The 15,982-nt window shown below is 37.3% G+C and overlaps 1 protein-coding gene across 1 annotated transcript in view; it reads left to right on the forward strand.

The window, feature by feature from the left end:
• Window positions 1-6,404, forward strand: part of heca (hdc homolog, cell cycle regulator) — a 44,948-nt gene extending 38,544 nt beyond the window's left edge. Inside the window, exons 3-5 of the mRNA XM_065313583.1 lie at window positions 4,845-5,033; window positions 5,101-5,286; window positions 5,403-6,404. Coding sequence (XP_065169655.1) covers window positions 4,845-5,033; window positions 5,101-5,286; window positions 5,403-5,576 — 549 coding nt within the window. The 3' untranslated portion in view covers window positions 5,577-6,404. The remainder of the gene's footprint in view (window positions 1-4,844; window positions 5,034-5,100; window positions 5,287-5,402) is intronic.
• Window positions 6,405-15,982: the final 9,578 nt, after the last annotated feature.

Here is a 15,982-nt window from a genome sequence, read left to right on the forward strand (position 1 = left end):
ATAATGATGTGTACGAATAATAACATCGTTACAATGCACATACAAATTTATATTGCATTATATACAGGCCACTTAATTTAATTTTCGAGCGTGTCCATTGTGATCGTAAATTTTATTTGTTAAACACTCGGTATGTTGAAGTACGAGTATGATATGCAGTATGCAACATAAAGGGACGTAACGGTATGGTTTTGTTGTTAGTGACAGATAACAAAAGAGTTTGCGGACGCCCACGAAATGTATTATATGCAACCAAACATACACTAAAAAGAGAATTATGCTGCATATATTTATAAATATGTAAAGTTTTTTTTAATTTTTTTCAAGTTGTGTCTGGCATATCGAGTGACAAGTTTATTACCTTGCAGTTTTATATTTTCGGCCATTCATTCATTTAATTTCGGGGAGGTTCATTAAAAAATGCGTAAAACATTTTTACAACCTTCAATAGACTTCACGAGTTTTTTTTCTGGACGGTTCTTTGTTAAATTCTGGCAAAATAAAGAAAAGGATGTCATATACTGAGAAAATCATCAAAACTTTTAGTCAAACTCAATTCTTCTTTCAATATGTTATGTATGAAGTCGTGAAGTCATGAAAGATGTCCTTCTATTTCTATATTAAGAGTGATTCGTTTGTTGGCAAGATGGCGTCGTTCGAAGACCGAGAAAAAGAAGCGCGTGGGCATTGGTTGTGAGAGAGGAGCGAAGTGGTAGTTATGTATTTTATTACTTGGAAAATTAAAGCGTTACCGTTGCTCTCGTTGTTCCGCATAAAATTCGTCTGTTCGTAAAGTTCCGCACGAAGTTTACGATCGCCGACTGGCGCGCATTTCGTGAGTCCGCCGAACTCTTCTCTCCGGCAGGCAGCAAACACCAAAGCCTCCTTTTCACTGAAGCACCGAACAAAGAAATTAAAGAATTCGTTGGAGGCGTAATACGTTTTAATTTTTTTAGCCTTTTTTCTTAATGTATGCAACCAGTTGTATATATCTAATAGCTACTCATTTTTTATTTTTATTTGTATAGTTGGTTGTATATATTGCAGTTATTTTTGTTGATTGTTTTTCTGTGCGCGAGTGTATTAAATCGAATTAAACTTTTGCTCTTTGTGTCTGGCGCAACGTGTGGGCTCGGTTTTGGTGGTGTGCTGGTCTGGTAATTGAGTGACGTGCGCGGCCGATAGCAGAGAGCCTGCAGACGGACTAATCGATTTAGGATCGCGGATTGCCAATTACCTGTGCTGTCAACTCGTAACTTTCGATAGCGGCGTTGCCTCTCTCGCGTCCCTTCCGAACAATTCAATACGTGGCACGGCGACGATATGGGAAACACCAACCCAGCAGCGCTGGGCGCAACATGCGCGCAAAGTTGGTTGCCGACGTTGATGTGTTCCTGATCGTTTGTTCCTTTAATAGATGTTGCGTGTATTCCCAGCGCTCGCCGCTCGTCGATTTCGAACCCTTTTGTTTCATCGCGCCACAATAACCAACGCACTTGTGTGTATTGATTGTATAGGCAACCAATATTACATTATAGTGTACATTTGGTTGTCCAACACGAAAATATTCACCAGGCGTAAAGTGGGAAATCTGATGAGAGAGGATGGCAGGAGAAGTGTTGTACTTTAAAAATTAATTTTCCGCCTACTTTGCTCTCTGCGCAGCGCGCGTCTTTTTGGACTTTAAATCTTCGTAAATCTCTATCGCTTTCCTTGCTCTCGGGAAGTTTGCCGGCCAGTTACTTTTGCTTTCGCGCACGTTGTTTTTCCCAGAAATTCTTGCATTGTTCTTTGGGACGCGACGCGCGCTGCTAAACCGATTTGCTTCCAGTCTCTCTGCAGTTGTGGGAAAATACTCAGAAAATGTATACAACACCGTATTACGCGGCGCGATATTGTCCTGCTGCGAAATTAATTTTTAAGCTGATTAATTTATACTAATACCGAATTTGCTCCGGGCAATAAAGAAACGACGAAATTATCCGCTTGTTATAATCCTTTAATTCTCGGGCGTTTTGTTCTCGCTTGTACTTTTCGCGGTGTAATTATAATTATAGTTTGGCGAAAAACAAGCGAATGTGAGCGAAAGAAACGAGCTTGAGAAATGTGTTTAATTGCGCGCGGCGTCCGTTTCTTGCAACTTCTTTTACGCGAAGCCTAAGTAAATGTTCTGCAAAGTTGGGTTTCGGCGAGTTGTTTGCGATTTTTGAGAGCGCGGGAGCATGTTTCGCCTGGCTCGACGCCAATTTGTATTATCATATTACTCTTTTTTCCGCAGTGTACAGCACAAGAAATTACGAAAGAACAATAAAAACAAATGTCGAGAAACAAGACATAACAAAGCAGCAAAAACGCTAACAAATGAGTGCCACAAGCCATAATTTACAATCGCAGACACATTCGCAATAATATTTATTTTCGGGATCAATTTTTTTCTTCTTCATTCGTTGCGTATCGATGTCAATTTTGATTTCATACGCGAATTGGGGGAGGATGTGTTACGGGCTTGACTTGACGTAAGCCGGAAATTTAGCTCTCATAACGCGAGCGCGTTGATCTGACGTGCATTGTTTGGCGTGCAATGGCCGAAAACAAAGGGTGGGCATTTTTATTATCAGCCGAGGATGATAAGCAGCAGCAGCAACATGGTAACAGATTAATTAATTGATAACGCTGACAGGACACCATCATTTTCAACCTGTAGCAGAAATATTAATGAAGTTTATTAAAACAAGCGCGGTTTTATATTAATCTTAATTTTGGTTGCATTTTTTTGTATTTTTTATTGTTGTTTGTCACCATATTTTCTTATTTTATTTCCCACGCCGTGGGTTGGTTTGTCTCGCGCGTCGTCGCTTAATATTTCGGACATTTCGCTCGTTAGTAGCGCGTGTTTTTGCGTTTTTATCTCGGTGCTGCCGCGGGTTTCGTTCGTTTTTCCGTCGCGACGAGAGATGATATTTTTTTAATCGCGAAATCCGTGAAGCGTGCCGTAATACGTCTACAAGCTCATCGCGTCGGGCCCGCGTCGCATGTTCGCGCAAGCGTTATTTCATTTCGCGTTATTAAAGTTTTTTTTCCTCCTGCGCGACTGTTGGCCCCTGAGCGCCCGGCGCCTCCACGCTATGGAATAATATGTGAAAAATTTTATATTAATTTAATAAAACAAAACGTTGGCGATTGAAAGATCTATTTATTTGGTGCAAATAAAAACTATTAAGAGGAAAGTTTGCGCCATCATAAAACTTTCACGAACTTTGTTTTTGTTTCTTTTCTCGTGTCTTTCAATTTCTTTTTCGTTTATCCCATTATCTTTCGTTTATTTTTCGTTGTTGGTTTCCGCACACTTGTGTAACATTCGCATGCTTAGCATTTTTCATCCGCAAATTCTATTATTTTAATAAAACGCATCATTTCGATGCGTAAACATGCCGGCGATAATAAAGCTCCTTGTGTTTATACTTTATGCACAATAACACGCTGTGCTGCGAGCGCGAAAAAAACTTGATTAAACGAAAGAAGCGAAACATCGAGGGCGGTTAATAATGACGCTAATAATAGCATCGGGAGAGTGTCTACGACCTCGCCTTACGCCTTGTCGCTGTCTGCTCGTCCTGCCGAAGGAAGAAACGCCGACGTTTGCATTCGGCTCGTTTTGCTTTTTGCTCGTGTTTTCGTGTTCGAAATTTAAAATGACAAGATTATGCGCGCCTGGTAGCCGCAAGCGTGAAATGTGACATATGCAACCCAACGCACTCACACTCGCACATACGTCATACTCGACGGAGAAATGCGGTGAAAGAGGGTGTTTGCGGTGTGTGTATGTGTCGTTTTGGGATGTTTGTGTTCAGGAAAGAGTTTATGGGCTGTGACTGCGTGCGCGGCGGCAGACGTCGCGCGAAATACGATGCGCTCGGGACATTAAAAACGACTTTAATGTCGTAATGCGCACGCAATATGAGCACTCGCGCGAGCGAGCGGAGAAGGTATTTCGACCTCACCAGAAGCAGAAAAGAAGCAGCAACGCAAAAAATATATAACTCGCGCCGCCGGAAAGGAAAGGAGAAACGCGTCTAATGAAATATGCAAAGCGGGAATTAATTGTGAGCGGCGTACAAAATTCCCGGAATATTCACGTTTACGAGCCGAATAATTAGATGACTTTGAAACAACCAATAAAAAAAATCAACTTTACTACTACTATAACAGAAATAGATGATTGTTTTTGTTTGTTTTGCGCCATTTGCATCTATTCTGATATTTCTATTAGTTTTTTTCGCAGGCGAAGGTTTTATTACACATTCGAACGCAGAAAAACGCTTTTAGTTGAATCATCAATTCACTAAACGATTGCAGGATTTTATTTTTTATTTTTATTTTCGGTTTTTATTGTTTTACGATATCTTTTACTCTAGTTTTTAAAGTTTTGTTTTCCGCTTCGCATTAGCGCACGTGTGAATATCCCGTTTATCGTTTTGTTTTCGGCGGTTGCTAAAACCGGTCGCACGTACTCACGTACGTGAAAACCGCCCTCGGAATGGCCGCTTTATTTTTTATTCTACCATTTAGCGTGTGTCGCTGGTGGGTTAAAAGGCAGGGGGTGCAATTTGTGCAAATGGAATTGCAATCTCAACATCCAGATAGAGATTTCACGTTGTTAACTATACATAAATAGAAGAAAAAAAGTATAAAAACTGCCAACGCTGAGATTTGAGCGTTTTGTTTGAACTTTCGACATTTGTACTTGCTTGCCGGATATTAGAACTCTTGTGATGATGTTTGAAATGTTTGTTTTGTGTGCGATTGAGGAAGTAACACGTTGGTTTATGTTTGTTTGCTTGCAGACGGAAGACGAAGGCAATCACGGCAACGATGACACGCGGTGCTTCATTCTGTCGACGCTGGCGTCGCAGGGGCGGTCGCGCGTACAATGCGTCCTCTGCGAGGACCAGCTGCTTGTCTTCGACCGGTATCCTCTCGTTGATGGCACCTTCTTTCTTAGTCCACGTCAGCATGCAAAGAGTTGCATTGAGGTAATTATTTTTTAAAATTAAAAAAATTGTTTTTATATTTAAATATGTTTTAAATTTGTTTCTTCAGGTGAAAGTTGAGGGTCGGACGCAATTCCTCACCGTTGTCTGTATGGGTTGCCTTGAGGGCGCTCCGGGACGCGCCATTCGCTGCCGCTACTGCACCCAGCAGTGGGACGGCTCCTCCCTAGTGTTGGGTACCATGTACTCCTACGATATCTTCGCTGCCATGCCTTGTTGCACTGAACGCATAAAGGTAATTTTTATTTTTCTCAAAAAAAAAAAATGGTGGAGGCGCCGAATTTTTGTGTTTTTGCTGGTTTTGTTATTGGATGTGTGTGTGTAATTTTTTGGGTATCTTATTGCTTGCAGTGTAATTCGTGCTACAAACCAGTGCTGCATCCGGCGCAGCGGCTGAACTACTTCAGCGACTACAGCCACATGGTGCCGTGCCCGCACTGCCGCACGCTGGACACGCACTTCGTGAAGCCGCTGCCGTACTGCTATGCGCGCGCGACGCAGCGCAGCATGCAGTTGTGGCCATAGCATGCGGCCCCCGCGAAGGCCCCACCCTCGCCGCCGCCCGATCTCGCCGACGCCGACGATCTCGACCTCGGCCTGCTGTGGCGCGAGCTGGCCGGCCTCCGACTGGACGAGTTCTGCCGTCTGCAGCTGACGCGCGAACGGTAGACGCACCTCCCTCATACACACATCTACACACACTCACGCACACTTCTTCATGATCTAATCCACAACCCCATCACATGAATCCACACCCACTACTACACGCGGATTAAACGAATTTTTTGAATTGCGCGCGTTTGGATGCACTCGGACGCCCAGAAACACAAATGTTTATTAGTTTATTATTAGTTTATCATTATGATTATTATGTTTGTTAGTTTATAGTGAATTTTATTAGGTTTTTTTGATGGTCCACGTGCGTCGACACGTGCGATCGATGAAAGTGAAACTGAAGAAACTAAGTGAAAAGTGGAAATTTTTCGAAAAAAACGACTTGAAAAGTCGCTAAACGTGAAAGAATCAAATTTCGTTTGTTTTTATTTGCATTATATGCATGCTGCGACAAAACGTTGGCAAAGTATTTGTTTGTTTTTATTATTTTTTTTATCGAATTGGAAAAAATATTCAGTTTTTCTTTTTGTTAGCTTAATTTTTTTCCTGAAAACAACATTTTTTTGTTCTTGTCTTGTTCTTTTATTATTTTTTCCTTTTATTACTTGTTCTAATTCTACTTAATTATAGTTTAGCTCGAATTTTATTATGATTATTATCTATTATTTTATTATAATTAATATTTTATACAAAAAAAGAGAAATTAAAGAAACGATAATAAATCAAAGCTTCTATGGACGAGAGAGTGGTAAACGTTTTTATTTTAATACTCGCATACGGAGTGTTTTTACAAGGACATTTTCAATATAACAATTCGAACACTCTGTATGCGACTTGGTTATAACACGCATCACACACTTGAAACACATTTAATACACAATTTGGTGGTGATACAACGTTTCGAAGAAGTAATAAGATATTGCTTTAATCTTACAATTAGGAATAAACCCTTTAACGAGTTAAGGATTTTCGTAATTAAGGCGTTAACAAGTAAGGAACAAAAGTATAATTTGCTGTGTCCCAATAATTAGTGATAAACTACGATTAATGATTTGTTTGATAAGCGAACTGCAATACGTGTGAATGTCGCCGAATGGATGTGAAATTTTCACCAACAAATTTATTTCGAAAGCTTTAAGCTTAAAATGCATTTAATTCATATTTTTGGTTCAATTGGATGAGCTCGAAGTGAATGTCAAAGAAAAAACACGCGTATGATTTGAATGAACGCGTTTTTTTCATGTTTTGATCTTGATTTTTATGACATGTGACAACGCGTGCAATCTGCAACCACTTTCATCAATTCCTCTGCATAAACAGATGAAACAAAGTTGAGGTAAAAACTAATGACGATCGACAAGATGGCGTCCACCGTGGACGCCATGTTTCGTTGATTCGTTGCTCGCCTTCCAATTCGTAACGGAACGTACAAAATGCTCTCAGACATACACACACATACAAACTTTCAACTGCAACCTCACACAATGCTTGTGTGACACACAAGATGAAACGTGGTCGTGGATAAAATGGCGGGGAACGTGAAACAAAATGGCAGATTTTTATCCCGGAGAATAATATTCAAATATGCAAATCACACATATATAGTTGAAATGGTTTTAGATAATTACCAGCACGGAAGATATAAACTATTCTTGTTTTCGCTCCTCTTATCTCAGATAACAAAAAAGATATTAAGTACAAACCGATACAAAACAAACTAAAAAATGAAGATGAATCATTATCTCCTCACTACAAAGAGAATGAAAGAAAACTAAAAATTTGCTATATCGCTCTATATTATGATAAAAGTAAAACGTGTTTTTTAACTAAATGACGACAGGTGAAACAGATGAAACAAATGACAAATGCTTTTATGATGGGAGTAACAAATAGGTAACAATATAAGACGATACATATTTCATGTTTACGTGTGTACATCCACTCACATATGATTGTTTCCATTATTTGGTTATCGATGATTATTAAATAGTGAAAGTGTTGTTGAATTGAATCTTTTTGCTAAAGGAATATTAATTAAATAATCATATTGTAAATGCCATATAGACAAATGCAATTATCCTATAGGAAGTTTATTAAATAAATAGCAAAATACAAAAACGAACGAGAAACAACCCGACAAACAGCAAGCCTACTACAAAATAAAAAACATTTTTTTTTGAAATTTTTGGTTTAAATTTGTTTTTGGCGTGTAAAATTTGAAACATGATGCGAGCGAGCTTTGTAATAATTCTTTAATAACTAGAGTGGTGATAATCCACGCGATGTCGATATTCAATTAATCTAAGATACGAAGTTAGATGTTTTTTATAATATTACGATAACGATACGATTGGTAAAAATTTGAAACTAATTATTGTATACGTATTTTTTACTAAACTCACACACTCACTCACCCATTGGTAGTGGATAAGTCTCGATGCATGCACCCGCGCTTTGTGAACTCTCCCCAACTCCCTTTTTGATACAATTAAATTTACGACTTTACGATTAGGAATATAACGCTAACAAGCAAGTGTCTCAAGTAATAATTAATCGGTGATTCATAATAATGTATGTAAACATGAATTTATAAACTTAGGCGTATGAACGTGTATTAATGTCGATAAAAATTGGAGAAGAAAAAATGATGTAAACATATTTTTGGTAAAAATTGAATTATTGTGAAAGATATCGAACTATATTTGAAACATTTTTGAAAAAAAGAAACAAAATTTAATCGCAGCATTTGACAGAAAAAAAATTTAAATTAAAAACGCAGGTTTAGCCTTTTTGCGAATCAACGTGGCCTAAGAAAAAATAAAAATTTAAAGAATCGGTCTAATAATTAACATTTAAAGCGTAGATGTTGTTTCGGCTCAATTAATTAGAAACGGATTAGAGTATTCGACAGTTTTTGCTTTTACAACGTGAAAATGTTGTGGTTTCAGTTCGAAGATTGCGTGAATATTGATCAATTATTATAATCGTAGTTTGTAGTCGTTTTTTCTACTAACGTGAAAGTATTTATAAACACGATAACATGGGATGTAAATCAAAGCGAAAACATTGTCAAGAACCAGAAATTTTCAACGCGAGAAAAAAGGGTTCGTAATGATTTTGACGCAACAAATTCAGTTGTCAGGGAACACACAAAAGCGAAAAACAGCATTTTTGCTGGTGCGAGGACCAATTTATGAAATTTTCGTGGCTGCCAAAATGCTCGACTCTACTTATTACAACAATACCACACCCAAAACAATAAAATCTAATATCCAAACATCAAAAACAGACAACTCATGTTTTCGATTGAAAATTATGAGTAAAATACAGAAATAATAATAATAATTGAGTAATCATTAAGAACGTAAGGCGTCTTGCAATGTTAGGAACGTGAAAACATCAGAACGAGAACAAAAATCACCTAATTATTTACTTACTTTTAGTTGTAAATGAAATGTCATCGGTTTTGTTTTAGTCATACGCATCTGAATGCTTGGTTGCATAACTTCTATGCACTCATCTTTCACCACGTGTTAACTAAACAATTTTATACATACAATTGTACTCCACGCAATAGAAAATTACCTAATCTAAGGTTCTTACAATAAGATAAAGACGTAATAAGCTTTTTACAATAAACTTTACACTACTACGCGTATTAAAACCTATTTAAATCAAATTAATCTTACTCAATATCGAAGTAAACGATGAGCGAGAGAAAGCAGCGCTGTTTAAACACTAGCAAACTAAACAAACGAATATCAACGTAGAGACAAACAACATGCCAAACTAACGATAGTATTTTTTACGGACTTACGACGTTTTTCGAACGTTTTACATCGATGGAATGAATTAACAACTCTATGACACATGGTTATGAAACATATGGCGTCGAGTTGACAGCACGCATGCGCATATGCGCGAGCAGAGTTTGACAGCGGACGACATACCTTAAAACTTAAAACAAAAGAACCGTTTTACCTCAATACGTTCGAATTGTATATGAAATGTAAATGAAATACAAGCACTACCTGTAAACTGCCAATCCGCACGTTGACTCAGCTCGGTATCGGCGTCCTGCTAAGCTATCACAGCTCTTGTTTTTACTCGACGTGCGCTAGCGCGCTGCGCGTAGGTGATATGAGACTCAGGGTTACAGGACGCTTGCGCAGTGCGTACGTCAATTCGAAACCAACGACTGCTCAAAATTTTGATCAATCAGTCAACCGGAAACAATCAGCGATTGCTCAAACAATTCAATCACTCTAATAAATCAATTCATTTTTTAGTGCGTGTATCATGGAGTTGTTAATTTATTTTATACGGATGAATATCAAGGCTGTCCAAAAAGCACAATATTCAAGATAAAATGGTAAAAAAATTAAATTTTGATTTTCAAGGCGCAATCAGGGTCTAAAGGGTTGTACCACATGAATTATGATAAAATAGTCATTAAACTCACTTTTTCTAATGGTAACGAATAAAATATCTTGAATATCCTACAGCTTACAATCCAGAATCCAGAAAAAACAGTTTTTAAAATCAATACGAATTGAAATATCGCCAAGGATAATACACCGACACCGAACGCAACTATTAGAAACTTTACTAAGAATATTTATACTTATTACTTGATTAATTAGGTGTTTTTTACTAAATATCGTATAAGTATTTACAGTTATTGTTTTTATCGAAACAAATATAGCTAAAAATACCGCTGGAACATATTTTGTCGGAAATTTTACGCTCTACAAAAAGGTCTGAATACTTTTTCGATAAAATCAACCCTGTAAAATTATTCAAAGATTAAGTCGCGTTGTCGATACGCGATTATTGTAACGTAAACTCTAGTTTCGATCAATTGATTATAGGTGGCGCAGTTAGAATTTGCTGTAAATGAGATAATAAACTATGTGTATAACTTTAATCGCAAATAACTTTTACAGGAATGTTTTAAGCAAAACCAAAGAGATCATTTTTGTAGAGGGTAAAATTTTGCATTAGAATATGTCTTTGTCGAAGCTGTAGGTTTATTTACTTTGGAGATAAAAATTAATTGCAAAACGTCAGGAAATCCCATGTTATTTAAATGAGAAAAGGATTATGATTTAGGCACGGTTTAATATCAATTTTAAGGGCTGAAATGGGTCTCATATTTTTAGGTCAAAATCTAAAAGTTTGGGGGCGTCTGAAAAATAAAATCCATTTTGGGAAATAACGGGCTTGTGCTGCAAACCGAGCGGATGATGACAAGATGGCCGGCGCCGCCGCCATCTTGGGTTTTTGATATTCGTAAGTGTCGTGGTAGAATTTTTCTTATTGATCTTATCGGTATCGAAGCGTGCGACGGCGGCGTAGGCATATTTGATAGTAAGTAATATTTGATATAAGGATAGTACTCCGTGTGTGTTGTTACATTAATTACAAATTACAAGTATTTATATAAACATATATATTATATGGAATGTAGGACGGATGCAAATCAATCGCTTGTGTCGAAGAGAACCGCTTCAGTAGTAATTAGTTGTTTAGACTTAAACTTTGAACACATTGTATATTGGATGGATATTTTCGTGACGATGTGGCAAAAATGTACAGCAACCATGAGTGATGACTTGATAGACGCGAATGGAGCGAGATACAGAGTGTTTATTTATTTCGAAATATTTTTTTAGACGTTTTTCGGAAATGTATTACAGGAACAGTACCGTCTCAAAGCAATGAATGTCCGAATGTAAATATTTTGTAAATATTTTAATAATTGGCGCTCAAAGTGAAAGCAAAATTTTTTATAAAAAGAAAAAATTAACAAAAAAAAACAGGAATAAAGGTTAAGATTAATTTATTATGATTGGCATTAATTAACGAAGATTTTATGAGAAGGAAATTCAAGTGTTCCGAAAAAGCTACGATGTGATCTAAATTTTAAGGACAATTACTAATTGGTAAGCGTAGAATTAAGCATTGGAAACCAAATTCATGAGAAAATAAAGAGGCAAGCTAATGGGGTGATATTAATTTATAATTGGCTTAGATTTGGAAAGAAAACGGAATATTTGTTTACAAAATTAAAGAAAAAAAACTGAAAATTTTCATGGAGACGACGTACTATTAGAATATTTATTTATTTTAGGGGTGCAGTGAGTTTATAAACACACTGTATGTAAATGTAAGGTTTGGGATCGACAAAGGGATACGTAGGTTATAAGAATGAGCTCTCATGGTTGCTTTAATGTTTTTTCTTTTGGAGAAATTTCAAAAAACATTCGCATTTTCCTCTAAATAAGTAAGAGTACAAATCGATGAACTTATTTATTACTAACTACTTAAATTAATTACAAATCCTAAACTCTCAACTACTGCAAACACTATAAATGAAACAAAATGAATGTTACTCTATGGTCTGCATATAATCTATGTACAATGAGCTTACTTAGGTTTTCTGTTACTTTGCAAACAAAACGAATTCATTACACATCGGCACGACGCGAGATGCACGAGCGCACGAGACGTTTTAATTAATCGGGTAATTTATTATAAAATGGCGGCTGTGGCCGTACGCAAATGTGGAGAGGGAAATGTTTCGCTCGTCGGACGCACGCCCTTTGCAAAAAAGGCAGAATGTTAACACTTTTCTTGTTTCTTGTCTCTTGTCTTGTTTGAATCTAGTACAATGCGTTTGTTTGACTGCAAGATGATACAAATTACGAACATATCCAGCGATCGTCGGTGTGACCGCCGCTAGATGGCGTCCGCCGGCGTGAGTTTAGTTTCACACTTGTCTGTTAGGTGCGCGGCGGGCGAAACGCATAGCGAAACGTATCGTGTGTTGATTTAAATAATATTATAGCGCTTGAAATACCGTCGGAGTACAAAGTTTGTTTTCGTCGCTCGTGCGCGTTTTCTTGTGTCGTGTCCGGCCACCATTTACTGATAACCAGAACAAAGAAACACTCTGTATAACAATACGTACACATTTTTACTATGAAATTATTAAGTGAATGAAGTGAATGTTTTTCATTATTAGCAATATCACTTATTGTACTATTACTTATAACGTATGATTATTGTAAGCATTAAAGGCAATGTTACATTTGTATATTAGTTCAATGCACACTCACATATGCAACATATGCAACACACAACACACTTGTATGTCAAAAATATAGAAATCTGTAAATCTGTAAACAACATTTGTTTTGTTTGGTCAAGAAATGATTTGTCGTAAAAATCGGCCGCAGAAAGAAAGAATATAATATCATGTGCCATATAAATATTAATTAAACAATCCAAAGATTAATAGTCAGAGTTGTAAGTTGGCGAGTTTTTAAAGTAGCGGTCAATGACATAACCAAACAAATGTTGTATTTAATCATCAGTTGATATCAAGTGTGTTGCATCTAAATAATTTATTATTCCCCCATTAGTTAATTATGTTAATTGAATTATGACACTACTACCAGAGTACCTTTTCGATGCGAATGACGCTGACGAGGGTAATCGTAATCTTTTCGTTTCATTTCTGGCTCTTTCTTAACTCTTGAGTGAAACAAATAGCAATGAAATATGATGATAGCAAATAAAGCACGAAATGAAAGCAAAAACAATAAGTAATAAACTTTGATAATAAGTTGATTCTTTAATATATTGTCGAATTATTACAGCAAAGAGGAAACGAACACGAATGATTGTTAGATTTTTTTAAATTTTTTAAATGTGTAACGATTATTGCTATAAAATATTTTCGTACGATTAATGATATGCTTGGAAATCTTCTCATGGACGATCATTTTCATTTCATCGATGAAATCATTACGAACACACTGTATATTCACGCATATGTACACCTAACCTAAAATCATAACTACTATGTGATCATTATTTCGTAAAATTTATAACATTTGTAATTCCAAATTAGAGTAACAACAATACACGATGTATTTTGTAAGAAATTTGTAATAATCGACAGGTTGTAAGACCAGATCTTGAAGTAGGCAACTTCAAGATCGCGTCCCGTGCTGAAAAGACTTTGATGATAATATTTTGCTAACAGAACGACGATGATATTGTGTAATGATTTGTATGGTGACATTTAAATTTTGATACCGATGTTGGACAACGCGCATGCGTGTGTTTTGTACTTTTTTAAGTGAAAGCATAAGAATAATAAGAAAAAATTGGAAGATTTGAAAAAAAATTGCGAGTAATGTGAGAGATGTTAATGAAAATGATGAAAAATGATGATGCAAACACGATGCACTCGATCACGACTTTGGTGATTCGGTTGATGATATCAATATTATTATTATTATTATATGAATATTAATTAATGATTAATATTATGATAAAATTATGATAAAAATGATCGAGCTTTCGACGGCTTTTTATATATGTAATGAAAGTAAATAAAAAACTTTTGAGAAATTGATGATTTTTAACTTTTGACCATTTTTATTGTTTTCAGAGGCTTAAATTAAGCAGTAATATGCAATTGTGGATATTGAGGATATTGCAAACCGCGGGCATGCGAGCAATTTCCGGCCGGTTTTGGAATTCCGGTCATCCAACCAAATCCTCTCACCCTTAGTTTAATCTATGTATTGCATCAACTAATTCCAACTATGACATTTGATCATCTCAACTTACAATTCATCAAATGTCATTACAAATATTTCGAATTCCGAATTCTCTGCGCAATGTTTTAAATAACTTTTGTTTTGTTTCGTTTTTGATTGGTTCCATCTCAGATTACACTCTATTTGCATCTGTCTGCAGCCTGTAGACGTTTCAGGGGAATTAAAATACGAAGAATGACATCCCTGATTTGTCGGGCGATCCGGTGATTGGCGAAAGTATTGCCCAGATGAGTTTGCATCCGGAGCGCGAGGATAATAAGTCCCTCGACTTGTTTGTATTCATCGGACACGTGCAATCAAGCCTGGCAGACGGTCTCCCCCCAGAGGATAGCGTAATAAGCCATGCCGACGCCGTAGTATCTTCCCAACGCCGCCATGTTGATTTTCAAAAACAACCGCGACGTCAACACCGAATCACGTGGATGCTAATGTGGTAAGTACCAATCAGTCTACCTGCTGCTGCCTTCTTTGGTGCTTGATAGGGTTTGCGAAACCTTGGGGATTTCAACAGCAAACAAACACAGAACCTTTTCACTGGCAATTACTCGAGCGCTGGCTGTGGCGGGTGGCAATTTGCTGTCGTTTGATGTCTCAACGCAAAGGAAAAATGTTTTCCGTGGACATTGAATTAATTTGCTGTACCTATGATTAATTTCAGGGTCTTAATGATTTTGTGGTTTAGCTGGACTTGACGGACGACGCAATATCAAAATACAAGAAGTAATCAAGAAGCCGTCCAAGGACATGAAGGGTTGGACATGGCTACAAAGAGACTAAGGGTTGATTTCAAACAGAAAAGATAAAAATTCTTGTTTCTAAGCTACCAAAGGGTGGAAGCCATAATTTAGGTCAAGATTCAAGAATGACCAAATGACATGTGGTTGGGAATCAAATAGATTCCGATTTAATTAATAAATAGTTGCAATCTAATTGATTTCGGTGCGGAATTCGCAAAATGTTTGTTATACAACGTGCTAGTAATTAGTCGCTAGTCACAGAGTGGCGGCGGCTGAAGGCGGCGGCGGGAGCACTCTCGGCCCCTGCGGTTAATCTATTATCGTCGTCGGACGCCTCGGACGCTAGTTGCAGTAAATTAAACATAACCGAAGGACCCGAACCACCACCACTCACATCCACCATCCTTACACTATTACAACAAGTCGCCAGTGGGTAGTGGGCAGTGGGCAGATGGTTGCGCGTTCAGTTTGTGGACTTGACACCTTACCGCCGACCACTTGAGAGCGTGGTCGCGCGCTGGACTCTAGGCATTCGTACAAATATGGATTTACTGTTCGTTTTAGTGTTTAGCGTTAACATTGGGAGCATTGCAGGACTCCACTGTTTGCATTCGTGGTGGTAAGTCGGGTCGGGTCCGGTGAAGTGGTCCCGGCGATGTCACGTCTCGCATATCCTGACCACTCCATTTCAATTAGTCGCAGACGATTTATTGACTTTGCATGTAAATTTCATGATTTAAATGCCAGATGCCAAGCGCGTCGATCTTTAAACGTGTCGTCGAGTGAGGATAATTGGATCCTAACATGCTTCTATTTGAATTTATTAATTTATTTTAGTTGCTACTGAATAACTAAATAAAAAAGAAAAAATTTTTACTTTTGCCTTTAAAACGCTAGGTTTTCATGGTTTTGAGATGGAAAAAGTAATATTTTAAACACGGAC

This window comes from Atheta coriaria, unplaced genomic scaffold, assembly GCF_025399875.1.
Source record: "Atheta coriaria isolate IRGN ID8LTWV9N9 unplaced genomic scaffold, Caltech_Dcor_3.1 hic_scaffold_10_pilon, whole genome shotgun sequence".
NCBI classification, from domain to species: Eukaryota; Metazoa; Arthropoda; class Insecta; order Coleoptera; family Staphylinidae; genus Dalotia; species Dalotia coriaria.